Source organism: Pleurodeles waltl, chromosome 1_2, assembly GCF_031143425.1.
Source record: "Pleurodeles waltl isolate 20211129_DDA chromosome 1_2, aPleWal1.hap1.20221129, whole genome shotgun sequence".
Taxonomy (NCBI): Eukaryota; Metazoa; Chordata; class Amphibia; order Caudata; family Salamandridae; genus Pleurodeles; species Pleurodeles waltl.
The window spans coordinates 19,788,560-19,802,695 of NC_090437.1; the positions used below are offsets into that span (position 1 = coordinate 19,788,560).

At 46.4% G+C, this 14,136-nt stretch overlaps 1 protein-coding gene across 1 annotated transcript in view; it reads left to right on the forward strand.

Moving 5' to 3' along the window:
• Positions 1 to 14,136, forward strand: part of ELP1 (elongator acetyltransferase complex subunit 1) — an 886,544-nt gene that overhangs the window by 426,711 nt on the left and 445,697 nt on the right. Inside the window, exon 25 of the mRNA XM_069235684.1 lies at positions 7,382 to 7,530. Coding sequence (XP_069091785.1) covers positions 7,382 to 7,530 — 149 coding nt within the window. The remainder of the gene's footprint in view (positions 1 to 7,381; positions 7,531 to 14,136) is intronic.

The window sequence follows — 14,136 nt, forward strand, 5'->3', positions numbered from 1 at the left end:
CTTCTTTTCCTTCTTTTTGGGGGAAAATCTAGCAATTTCCTCCTTTCCTCCTGGTCGCTAGGGGACACTGTGGTACTTACCTGTGGGGTTTCCTAGTACCCTGAGCTCCCCTCTACACGTTCCACTTACCTAGGTGGGGGTCCTGTGTTCACATTCCATTTTTTTTAGTAAATGGTTTGGGCTCCCCCTAGGATCACAATAGTCTAAATGCATTTGCACTGTTTTCTATCACTGTCTATACCTATTTCTGGTAACTAGTGTATATATTTAGTGTGTTACTTACCTCCTACTGGTTGCCTCTCTAGTACTTCTTAGTATTGTGTCACTAAAATGAAGTACCTTTATCTTTGTAACACTGAGTGTTTTTTCACGTTTGTAAGTGCTGTATGGAACTGCATAAGCTTTGCATGTCTCCTAGATAAGCCTTGGCTGCTCATCCACAGCTCTCTCTAGAGAACCTGGCTTCTAGGCACTGCCTACACTTCACTAATAGGGGATAGCTGGACCTGGTATAAGGTGTAAGTACCTTAGGTACCCACCACAAACCAGGCCAGCTTACTACACTCCTTGTTTTGAAAGCCCTCTTTACCCCTAATCCGCCTTTGGTTTCCTCTGGTTCCGTCCTGCTTCTGCATTCTCCAACCGTGATGTCCCCATGTTAGCCTATGGGGAAACTGGATAACTTACCTCTGCACCCGGCCGCTGGGGATCTTCTAGGTATTTACCTTTCAGGGTTCCACTCTTCCCCAGCTCTTGTCTAACTACTCCATACACTCTGGTGGGGGACACCCGTTCGCATCCTGCGTTTTTTGTATAAGGCATTTCCCCGGTTATTCAACATCTGGGGGGCTCTCTGAACGCCAAAGCGGACGAACTCAGTTCACAATGCTTAGTCAATCACAAATGGTGTCTTCATCCGGAGGTGGCACAAAGTCTCTTTCTTCAGTGGGGAGATCTCTGGTTAAATCTGTTCTCCTCTGCAGAGAACACACAATGTCTTAATTATTGTGTGTTGGAGTTTCCAAGGCAGCACTCACTCAGCAACGCTTTTTGTCTTGAGTGCAGCTCAGGCCTCCAGTAAGCCTTTCCACCCATACTACTTCTGGCCAGAGTTCTCAAGAATGACTGTGCCCAAGTAATCCTTTTGACTCCGGACTGGGCACAATGAGTCTGGTATCCCAAGCTATTAGGCATGGCCATAAAACCTCCGATCAGACTTCCCCTTTGGGAGGATCTTCTGTCACCGCAGCAAAGGAGGGTTCTCCACCCGACCCTGTTCAGTCTCCGCCTTCTTGCGTGGAAATTGAGCCGCAGCAGTTGACAGCTTTTGACCTTCCGCCCAAAGTCTGTAACGTTATTTTGGCAGCCAGGCGTCCTTCCACCAAACTGGTGCACACCTTTCTTTGGAAGAAATTTGTGGAATGGTGCACAGACAAATCTATTTACCCCCTCTCTGATCCTCTCATTGAGATTCTCTTATTTATACTTTTGTTGGCCCAGCAGGACTCTGCTTTGGGCACTCTAAAAGGTTATTTGTCTGTAATCTCTGCTTTCTTGAGGCTGCCTGATCAGCTTTCTTTGTTTTAATCTCCTATTGTACATAGTTTCCTTTAAGGCCATACTCATATGTTTCATCCTTCCCCATTCATTATGTCCCAATGGGATTTGGATCTGGTTCTGACATTCCTCATGTGCACTCCTTTCAGACCTCTCCACAATTGTCTTCTCAGGCTTCTCCCTTTGAAAATAGCCTTCTTTGTGGCCATTACATCTGTCCGCAGGGTGAGTGAGCTGCAAGCATTGTCTGATAACCACCATAACTTTCCATCTATCCTCACAAAGTGGCGCTTCGCACATGGATCTCCTTTCTTCTGAAAGTGGTTACGCCCTTCCATGTAGGCCATTCCATCACCTTGCCTATTTTTTACACACTCACACGTTCTTCTAAGAAGAGGAGAGACTTCACCACCTGGGCCCAAAAAGGGCGTTGTGTTCTTCCTTGATAATATCAAAGATTTCCGGGTGGATGATCAACTCTTTGTTGGATCGGTCAAATTCTGCATTAAAATGTGCTATGCAGTGGCTAAGAAGCAACCCCCTGGGGGTTTGTGCGCTCATTTTACCAGAGCTAAAGCTGCAACCACTGTATTAGCACGCTGAGTTCCAGTCCTGAACATCTGTCAGACGGCAACGTGAGCATCTCTGCACACATTTACCAAAAACTACTGACTGGACAGTCAGGTCCATAGGGATGGGCCCTTTGCCCGTTCGGTCCTGCAGGGCTTTCTTGTGTGATCTTGGTACGCAGACCCTCCTCCGGGGATGGGATTGCTTGGGTATCTATTCTAAGGTTAGGAATCTGCAAGTAGATGTCTCTATCAGATGTACATGTTTCTTACCTTTGGTAACACCTTATCTGGTAGAGACAATATCTAGCTGCTGATTCCTTACCGACCCACCCATCCTCCCCACTCTGCGAACTGATTTCTAGGGACAGGGACTTTCCTTTCAGAGCCATAGTTTTGAACACTACTGGTCACGGTTCTTCATGGCTCTGTGCTTCTGGCATGGAAAGTTGTGAAAAGAAACTGACATCGGTGCGCCAGGGCTGGCACCTATATAGGACCTGCAATATCATTTACGGCGCCGACGACGCTTATGACAGACACAAAGCCAATCAACACCACCTAAGGGTGTGCAGGGGCACTGCTAAAAAAAAAATCTCCAGATCGAGACTGACGCCTGGGGGAAATTCTAAGGTAAGCAATCTGCAACTAGATATTGTCTCTACCAGATAAAGCATTCCCGAAGGTAAGTAACTTGTCTGATGAGGGTGAAGTACATGTTAGAACTGCTAGTAAGTAGATGGGAACCCCTGGTAGAGCAACAGCGGTGGTGTCACGGAGCAATGGTCAGGTAAGCATGCCTTTGTAATAAAAAATAGCAAACATAACACCCGTTAAAATGATTCCACTCTCCCCCCCCCCAACCCAACACTTCTACCCCAGAAGCAACTTTCGCCACAAATACACATCATTAACATATAAACACAGAAACTGGGGCATTCAAGAACAGCCTCCCCATTTTCATGCATTTTAGTATGAGAATACTCATTTCTAGAAGGCATCCTGGGTCAAGGCTATGGTCTGGCAAACATTGGAGTTAATTATATTGATGGCACCCCCGACATGAGGTTTCTGCTCTGCGGCTGTATTGTACCCAGATACAGTCAAAATCTGGGAAGGCGGAGGAGTGACACCTTCTGTGGATTCGGGTTGAGAGTCATTATGGTCAGATGTCGAGGCTGTTGAAGATCTCTTATTTCCCCCCCTTCCTGTTTCTGGGTTAGGACAAAGTTGAGATTGGGCACCAGTTGGCTTTGGAATCCTAGGGGTGATTGCAGGCCCCACCCTCAGAGGGTCATGTTCACGAAGAGTTTATTGTTCAGTGGCCCGCTCCAAGGCAACTTCACAGGTGTCAAAGAAATGAGAGCAGGAGTTATGCACAATACGAAGTTTCGCAGGGAAAAGCAGTGCATAAAGGATGGGCATTGTTCTGAGCTTCTGTTTAACGCATCAAAGGATTTCCATTGAGTTTGCTTTGGTGTAGTTCAGAAAGATCATGATATGTGAGGATTGATAAAGAAGCAGGTATTGAGTTCTGGCTCCCTGAGGACTGCCTCCCGATCATGAAAATTAGGATTAATGATCAGTGGTCGTCGAGGTGCTTAGGGGGGTGATTGGGGTGCGGCTACACCAATTCATGTTGTGCCCACTTGACCAGGAAGCAGGGTGATAGTCATACCTCTAGCATCCAGGATCAAAACCATGTTACCATGAAGGTGGTTGGATGGGGGGCACTCGGCTCCTTCCAGAAAGCTCACCAGGCGGACATTACTTTTCTGGGAGCGATTCTCTGCGTCTAATGTTCTGTCCTCTAAGGAGCGGATTTTCATCCTCGGAGAAGCTACCTTGGATTTAAGATTGGAGGAGCCCTGCAGCTCAGTCACTCAGCCCAACACCGATCTGAGGTCCTGGCTCAGTAGGGCGACTTCAACGCCAACCTCACCAATTTTGGATTCAAAGGACTCTTGGGATGTCTGGATTGCTTTGAGGATCTGAATACATCTGAAGACTCGTGAGATGTCACGCTGGGGTCTCCATCAGGTAGTTTCTTAAGCATTTCAGGGGCACTGGTAGTAAACTTGTCTATTTTGGGTTGAGAGGTGGAGCCAGAAGTGTTGTCTTTACCCGTGGTGACTTAGGGTGGAGGGAGAGAGAGTTCAAAACAAAGAAAGGATCTGCCACCGTACACAAGAGCTCACAAGAGTGAAGTTGGGCAGCAGCAGAGAGACAGTGGAGAGCAGACCGACTCCTCTCAGTTATGGTCAGAAGGGCACCAGTCCATAGGAGAGTTTGAACGCCACATCCATTACCCGCTTGCCTCATGTGGGGCAGCACAAGCAGTTGGGAAGGCAGTTAGGGGTGTGGGGAATGCAGCTGAGTGACCGGAGACCTGGGTGAAGAGTCAGTGGTTCTCCCTTAGCTACTGCCCATCCACTGCCTATCTGGATCCAAGGATTTCCAAGATCTTGGGAAAGTCGGGGAATCCACTCCCACAGAAGTGCCTGCAATGTCTTGCTGTTTCCTCGTAAAGCGCCAACAGCATCTCGTCAGTCATCAGGAGAGGGTCAGACCAGGCAGAGCAGTGGAAAGGATCCACCTGGTGGCAAGGGACAGACCTGAGGGGGGGGGATGGAATAAAAGTCATCTTTTCCTGTGTTTCATTAATTGCTAAGAAAATCATTCAATGCTAATATACTATATATCTTGGGGATCCTCAAAAAACCCGCAGTCAAGCACAGCAAGGAGCTGAGGTTCGGCTCTTGCTGCTGGTATGGTGATGTTAGGGACTCACAGTGGTTAAGAAGGGCACATGTATGGAGGTGGATACAGCACGGCCGGGCACAAAGTAATGACGGCCTCCATGGGCAGACTCCAACCTCCTCACCTTATCAATTAGTGATAGCTTCTCCAACAACAACCATTGCAGGGTTCAAAGTATGCTGACAACGGGAACGAAACTAGCATCCTCAGTCCGGTTCAGAAAGGGCCACAGCAGACTCCAGTCCTCCTCAGGCATTCGCACTTTGGTCCACCCGGCATGTCAAGATGTGGCCCCAGCCACCCGCCTTTGTGGCACAGCAGCTATATTGCTGTTTAGACATTAGCAGTTAGGCTGCAGGCAGACAGTCCCTCCAGATTAAATAGGGTGCATAGTTAATGCAGGCTGTGCTTTCTATTGAGAGGATAGGTCTAGAGTGGTTGGCAAAATTAAAATTCACTTTTGGGGCAAAATGCACTATTTTAAACTCAAAAGATAGCCTGTGTGCAACTGGTGAGAACAATAAAAGGTTGTTGACTTCAGTTGATGGAGGGTGACTATCTTCAGGCCGCTCGCCAGTTTGGAGCACATGCACCAACTGCCTCGTCATGCCACAGGCCCCATCTGACAAGGGAGCAGCAGCTCCGGTACGTGACCACAGCAGTGCCTCATCCGTGGGGGCCGCCTCCAGCAGAAAAGTTGGTTTGGACCGGGGAACGACTTGGGGGCACCCGCTCTTCCCCGTCATCTCACAGCTCCCCAGTCAGCGAAACAGGCGTCTGCAATTTTAGGTGAGTCAGAGGGAGCGCAATCATAAAACCGTTTGTGATGCCAAAGTGGGATCTCGTGGTCCGAAAGTTTCTCATGTGCACTCATTTCAAGCCAATGCATAGCTGCTAATTGCATCTTCTGACTCCCGAAACTATCTTCCTCATTGCGACAATGGTCGCATTAGCTTGTCCTAAGAGTGAGCTCCAGGCCCTCTCATTGCAGCTGCCCTAAACAACCTTTATCCCAGACAACCTGGTGCTGATAACCGGACAGCATTTTTGGCAAACTTTGTGACTCCTTTTCTTGTTTAGCAGTGCATCACTTTCCCAATGATTTTTCTCCACCTCACCCCTCAAAAGAGGCGGAGTCTCCATTGGCTGGACCCTAAAAGACCTTTAAGATTTTACATTGCTCGTACCAGAGACTATTGGGTGGGTGATAAGCTTTATGTGGGGGTCTCTGGGGCCAGAACGGTAAAGCAGTGCTGAAAATATCTCGCTCAACAAGGATAATCCTTTGCTTTATGATCTGCTACACATTTCCCAAGAAGTAGCCTCTTGAACTGCTGAGGGCTCATTCAACCAGGGTCAAGACTGCTACCACTGTGTTGGCACACAAAGTGCTTGTTCTTAACATCTGTCAGGCAGCAACATAGGCTTCTGCATAAATTCACAAAGCTCTACTTGCTTGACAACCATCTCTGATGGGAAGAGTATCTTGTACCTAGCGGAGGTCGGTGATCTTTGAAAGTGGTGGCGCAGGGAAGCAATACTTTCTCCAAGGATATTTAGGGAAGTTCCTGCCCTTTTGAGAGAATCTTGGGGGGGCAGGTGCAAAATTCTGTTTGCAGTTGCTTCTTTAGAATCCAAAATTGTGTCCTTCAAATACATGTGTGACATTTGAACATAGAGCATGTAAACCAGAAATGGCATTTAGCAAATTCTGCCTGGTTCTAATAGAGATGACGTGTGAGATTAATCTCATCGAGTTGGTCAGGATCTCCTATGAAGTCCAATGGCAGTACCATAATAACTGGGCCTGAGCATGACTATGAAAAAGATTACAGAATATGGACATTTCTTGATGTGACCAATGACTATCCCTAATTGTTAAAGACTAGTGGCAATATGAGATTCCCTACAGATCTCATTTGAAGATTACTCTGTTAATTCTGATCTCGACTCCGACACTTGATTCCGCCATTCAGTCCCACAGCTTGTTGTAATCCTCTAGCTCTTTTTAAACTGAGACTGTCTTCTGATCACACAGTCCTTTTAGAGATTTGGAAAAACTGTAGCACTCTGTAGGAATAAAATATCCCTAAGATGAAGTTTCTGTAGAGGCTTTATTTTTCCTTCAGATTTTTAATCACCCTCGTCAAACATGTGTATCGTCTCTGCAACCTTAGTGTCATTTCTAAAGAATTGATGATTTAACACCTGGACTGCTAGTGGGCAAATGTGGTTGGTATTTGTGTCACTCTTAAGCAGTTTCTTGGACTACCTCGCATACTACTTTGAGCCATTTCTGTAAAACAGTGACTCAGCCTTCTGCCTAGATATCTTTTAAAAGATTAAGATTCTGCAAAAACATTATGTCCATCAGAAATGTTTTGTCCGTAATAAATTTTTCTGCCAGTTTATTTCTATCTTTATTAAACAAAAGTATCTTTTTAAGTCACATTAACCTTGGCTGGTGTTAACTTCCATAGCTTTTTACATTACAGAGAATCCTCCAACTGCCTCTGATGCTGTGAGTGCAGAGGATGCGCTAAAGTACCTGTTATTCCTGGTTGATGTCAATGAGCTGTATGATCATTCATTGGGAACGTATGATTTTGATCTTGTCATCATGGTGGCCGAGAAGTCACAGAAGGTAATTTATAAGTTAAATGGTTGGCTGGCCATATTTTGCATTGTTCTAGTGTATTTTGATTCAAATTCTTTGAGAGTTTTGGGTAAAGTTGCAGTTAACCACTTGGATGGGGACCTTTCCTACTATGCATGTGACACCATTAATTATTTAACCTTCCACCAAGAAGTTCCACCAGACTTTGTGTGCCATGTGGTTGAAAATACACTGTAGTTTCTTGTCCACTTTTGCAGTTCACCACGTCACCTGTAGTAGGTTTCTTTATTGAAATATTCCATTTTGTTGGGCTGTTGGGATTAATTTGGCTTCTGACGGATAATTCTAGCCACATATTCTTCACCTTTCAAATATTCCTCAGATGCCACACTTGATCCGGACGTTTCTCACAGCAGTGCTCCCACACACAGCTGATTTTGTGCACCTCCGCATTGGCTTTGTTCTGCCCCAGAAGCAATGGATAGAGGCACATGTAAACCCCAACCTTGTGCAACAACACCAGTTCCTTTCTTTTCATGCCTTTGAACACAGATCCAGAGCTCTATTCTGCTTTTCTTCTGTTTTGACAAGTTTTCATATTGAAATTTAGTGTACAAGGGAGAGATGGCCCCACTTAACACTGCAGGGTTCAAACCATGCCATGACTATTGTAAGCAGAGGTTTGTATCGAACCCCTCATGAGGTGTGCATTTGGTTTATTTGTGCTCAGGCACAGCTCCAAGTTATGTTTTGAGTGTGCCTTTATGCACCCAAAAGCAATCCGGCACTGTGAAACGAAGCTGTACATTGCAGATAATCGAAAGTAGTTGTAGGCCTTCCTCTCCGGTAAGTCAAAGTCCAAATCAAAGACAAAACACAAGAAGGCAAGCAGGACTCGACCCCCATCTCTCCACTCTGTTTGAATAGAAGTTGCAAAGGCATTAAGGTGAGACTCAATAACACTCCTGATCCCCGAGAAGCCAGTCCCACAGTTGGTCCCAATGCGCCTACTTTTCCTGTTCCATCAGCAATGCCGCAGCAGATGGATGCCTTTAAGGGAGGCCATGCAGTATATTCTTGGCACTTTTCTTTCTCCCGCTGGTAGGACTTTGGACCCCAATGATCTGCAGGGGCCTCCAGCTGTGTTACCACTGGTGGATCCATGATTTGTGCCATTTGAAACCTTGGAGCCCATCTCAGGTTCCGACCCTACTCTTACTCTAACTTTTATTCCAGCACCAAGACCTGCACTGGTCCTTCTTTAATCGACACTGGCGTAGGAAAGTACCATCTTTCTGGCATAGTTGCCCCTACTTATTTCCTGGTGTCAGTTTGTTTAGACTGTAGTACACTGGGAAACTGCTACCCAGGACACCCAGTGTCAGTGTTCTCTCCCCTGAATTTAGTTGTATGGTAACTTTTACACCCCACAACTGGCATACTGGTGCACCCATGTAAGTCCCCAGTATATGGTATTTAGGTACCCAGGGCATTGGCATACCAGGGGTCTCCCATGGGCTGCAGCATATATTGTGCCCCGATGGGGTTTATGCAAACTGTGACTACAGGCCTGCCGTTGCATCCACTGTGAACTGGTACATGCATCTTTCACTCAAGATCTAAGGTTTGCTTTATAGCATGGTCACTGCACTCTGACCCTCTACGTCACTCCTAAGGTAGGTCCTTCAGCCCAAGGGCAGACTGCATGGTTCTAAGTGTGAGGACACCCCTGCATGAGCAGAGGTGCCCCTACAAACCCCATACTCCATTTCCTGAGCTTTGTAAGTGGGGGTAAGCCATCTTAAGATATGTAGTGGACACTTGTCAACACAGATTGTCCATCTACATAATGGCTTCACCGAACATAGGCATGTTTGTTCTCAAACATGTTGGAATCATGCAGCTACACTGATTCTAGTTCTAGTTGCCTGATACCATGTACTCTGGGGTGCCCCAGGGATTGCCTGGACAGCCTTGCAAGGTCTGCATGCCAGCCTGAGCCGCTGCTGACCCCAGACACTGTTGTGCCCTCCTGCTGCTGAGCTTATCTCAGGCAGGGGAAGGCAGACTATAGGATTTTCTGTAAGATAGAAGTGTGACCACCTCTTCTTTAGAAATAGGTTTCTCTGGGCTGTGGTGGGGGTGCCTTTGAGTGCCACCAGACTGCTTTGAAGGGCACATTTGGTGCCCTGCTTGCATAAACCAGTTTGCAACAGTGCATGAACCCCCTGGTCCGGCTGTGGGACGAAACCACACAAAGGACAAGAAATGACCAACCCCCAGTCCAGCTCCTCCCCTAGGGAAGTGCCCAGAGCTCTGCCAGGTGCCCACTTGATTCTGCCATCTTCAAAATAAGTAGAGCAGAGGCCCCTGTGACACTGTGACTGATCAGTCCAACTGATGCCCCGACCCCCCTCTGATAGGTGGGTCACTGCAGAAAGTGTCCAACCCCCTTCCTGGGTTACTTAAGGACTCCTCTAAGGGTGGGGCCCTAGACTCGTCTTCAAGACTTCAGAAACTGCCTGCAAGTCTTCTTTGCAAGACACATCTGCAACCTGGACACCGGGACCGCTGCTGTTCTTCGCTGGAACCAAGAGCAAGAGTGTAACCAGTAGGAGGGCTCCTACTGCAACTTTGTTTCCAAGTTCTGCAAAGACTTCTGCACCCCCATAGCCGTGCATCCACCAGATTCACTGGGACTCCGTCTGCACTTAGGAAAGCAAGAAGGAATCTCCCTTGGAGTGAAGGAGTCACTCCCCTGCATCTGCAGGCCCCTCAATGATAACGACCGGCTTGCAGATCCGCGGTTGGGGTTTTCACATTTTAGGACCCTTCACAGAGGACCCGGAGAAACCCGTTGGGACAAGAGAGGTTGGTGTTGCCCCCACCCGTGGATACCCAGAACAGTGCAGTACCTACACCACGGAGCCCACGTGCATAGGGGTGAAGTTGTGTCAGAACCTCCCTTTGAAGTAAATGGGGACCTCGGTTGTCCAACTGCTGTTGTGACCCGTGGACCAGGTCAGTGGTCCCAAAGTTACTGGTGGCAGAGGGGGATCCAATGCTGACTCTGAGGTCCAACCCTAAGCTGAACCTGTCTCAACCATGATCGAGGTCATACTCCTACTCTATTCCAGTGCACTTGGTTCCAGCAAAGCCCGATTCTGACAATACCCTCCCTCTACTGCAGAGATGTCCAGAGAATCCATAATCTTTTTGGTTCTGATTATGACCAGAGTTTATCACCACCCAGAAACGAAAATGATGATAATGAGGATGGTTTACCATCCCTTTATGATGAAGAAAGTTTATACATGGATTTACAGGAGGCCATTGAGTTTGATACTTCCCCTGATATAGGGTAGATTTCTCCCCTTGGTCCACCAGTGGAACAGGGTGCTTCCTTTTCTTTGGCAATTAGATGCATTGCTGAGGTCCCTGAACCTAAACTATCTTCTATTGAAGTTAATACAAATGTCCTCACACTTATCTTCTACCTTGGCTGGCTTGCTCTGAGCCCATATTCCCATTCTATGATTCCCTTGCAGACACTCTTATGAACATTTGGTCTGTGCCTTTCTCTTGCCTATTGGTGAGCAGGCAGGTGGTCAGACTCCATAGACCGTCGCCTGGGACCATGCTTTTCTTGTGCAGCATCATGCTTCTGAAAGTTTGGTGGTCCAAACTTCCATCTGCATGGGGAATCCTAATTCATTTCACTTCACCATCCCCTGGAAAAGGAGTTGAAAAGGACTGATGCATTTGGGAAACAAGTGTCTCTTCAGCAAATCTAGCCTTGAGGTCTGCTTGTGGGGTTTGCCTACGAGGCCTTTTTATGCACACCCTTTGGACATGACCAGTGAGCTCTTGCTGGCAGTCCTGGAAGAGTTTAGGGCATCCATAGATCAGACCATTCAAAATGGTGAAGATGCAGTCTAACATGATTCGTATTGGTCTGGATACTACGGGGTCTAGCGGTGAACAGTTGTCACTAGTGTAGTGCTCTGTCTCTTTGAGAGGATGCGATTCACAGGTTTCTCTGGAGATGTGCAAAACATTGCTTATGGATATGCCTTTTGATGTTGTCCGCCTATTTGACTAAAATATCATAAGACATATCCAGACCATTGGGTGGATGATCTGTTTTTTTTGGGTGTCTCCAGGGCAAAAAGTTAAGGTGGTGTAGAAAAGTACTCTGGTACTGTGGATAGTTTTTGTATTAAGATCAGCTTTGCAGCCTCTGAAGGACTAAGCACCTACCAGGCTAAGGCTGGCACCACTTTGGTGGCATGATAAGTGCCTGTTTTTGTCATCTGGCAGGCAATATTGGCATCAGTGCACATGTTCACGAAGCACTATTGCCTTTAAAGTCATATCCCACAGGAAGGTAATTTTGTCCGTTCACTCCTGCAGGACATTTTCGTCTGATCCAACTCTATATACCCTCCACCTTGGGAGATGTTGCTTTTTTAATCTATACTGAATGTGAGGAATCTGCTATTTGAAGTATCCATTAAAAGAACAAAATACTTTATCTTTAGTAATGCTCTTTCTGGTGGAGAAACTATATAACTAGAAATCCCTCACTACCCTCCCACCTCCCCATTCTCCAGAGTTTTGTTTTTTTTACCATCTAAAAAAGGTCCCAGGTTGGCGGTCTGCATACAGTTACCTCTGATTGTTTTGTGCTCCTCGTCCAAGGGCACTAAAAGAGTCAAGTAAGGAACTGACATTGGCATGCAGGGTGACATTTATATCTGGCTTCCCACTGTCACTTCCAGGATGAAGCCAGTGTGGCACCACATGGCACCACCTAGCAGTGTACAGAGACATTGCTATAAAAGAATTCTGGATCCAGTTTTGCACCCAGGGAATAGCCTAAAAGTGAAGAATCTATAGTTACAGAATGTGAGTAACTTGTTCTTCTATAAAATTTGGTGATATTGTTTTGGCAAGCTTCTTGCACCAAATATACACTGATTCAACTGTGGTGCAGGGGTGTAATGAACACACTGGCGTTCAAAATAACTAAGGTTTTGCTGCACTGCTGAAAACCAGAACACATTACTTTATAGATTCTTGTTTAGATAGGTGCCATATGCCAGTAATTTGATTCCCTAGCATTGAAGAAGCACATAGCAACATGAGGTACCTTATGTCCTGGCTGATTCCCATTCATACCTTGTGGATTTCATTGCAATTTAGTGACAGGACTAGAAATTGCACCTCTGTAATTGTGCATCTAAAAAACACACATCTGGGTGTATGTCATGTACATATACATGCCCTTGAGTCTACACATTTCTTTGTTTCCTCTGTTTGGTGTGAATCAGAAATCTTCATTTAATGTACTGAGTAATGTGCCTTAGAGGACAATGGTCCTGTTTTTTTGTTCTAAATTACTACCTCTTGTGGGTGTCTTTCTTGCTCTAAGTCTATATTATGTACTTATGTTTTCCTTCAATTTGGGGACCTTATGTTACAGCAGGCTTTCTTTTAGCTGTGAGCATTGTGTCACTAGCAAACCAGCCATTTACAAAAGCTCCTTTACATAATTTCTGTATCTTCGGTGTTGGGAACACTCATTTTGAAAACACCTGTGCTCTGTAGTCTGCCATCAGTATGAGGCCTCTTTGCATCAGTCTGGCATGAGTGCTTTAGTCCACAGATACATTGTATTTTATCATTGGCAAGCGGACTATACAAGTGGGCCCTGGAGCTAGATGGTCGGCAAGGGGTACAGTACAGCCTTTCTGTTACAGATTTAGAGAAGTGCCGTCTCCAGGGCTTCTTTTTTTCCCATGATGTCAAGGTTCAGGGATATTTAAGAATACCAAGAACTGGGTGGCCTTCAAGGACAAGCCTTTTCAGGTTTCAGAAATTCCTTTGTATTTTCTGATTTTCTGAGTCCACCTCACCATCTTAAGCCCTAGCTGATGCATTTAACCTAGTGGTTGAGTATGCATCTCTTCCTGAGCATGAACCAGGGGCTCTAGTGCTCCACCCCAGGATAACCCAGGGGTTTATATTGTAACTCCTCCTTTGAGCAACGTCTGTGGCTGTTGCAACCTAAAAATCTCTGGCTAATTCTTTGTTTTCCCTGCAGGACTGCCTCCTTCCCTGGTGGTTTACTCTAATTTTGCTTCTCTCTTCCACCACTCACAAAAAGATGCAGAAGCCCATCTGGGTTTGCTCCTGTGTTTTACCCAAAGATCATCTGTCATCACATCACACTAGAACCAGGGAAATGTGACATTACACTTCTGACTCCATGTCTGTATCATAGAAAGCGTTCACTTTGCACCATAATTTGCATTACAGTCCCAGATTGCGATAATTCAGGGTCACAGCTTGCACCAGCAATTTGTCTTCTAGGTTTGGGGGGGTTTGAAGATTGCCAGACTCAAAGATGGTCTGCTACAACTGTCCACCTGTTGTTTAATGACCCGGCTGCTACAGTCTCAGTTGGAAACAGGTGTTTTGGAGCCTGAATCACAGCCAAATTCCAGCTCAGGGTCTACCTCACATCTGGCCCCTGCTGCGAGCAGAGACAGGCCGGAGCCACCTCACGTACGAGGGATGCAGCGCTGCCAAATTGCCCTCGCTGCCCCTGGATTGAGGACCGGAGAGCTT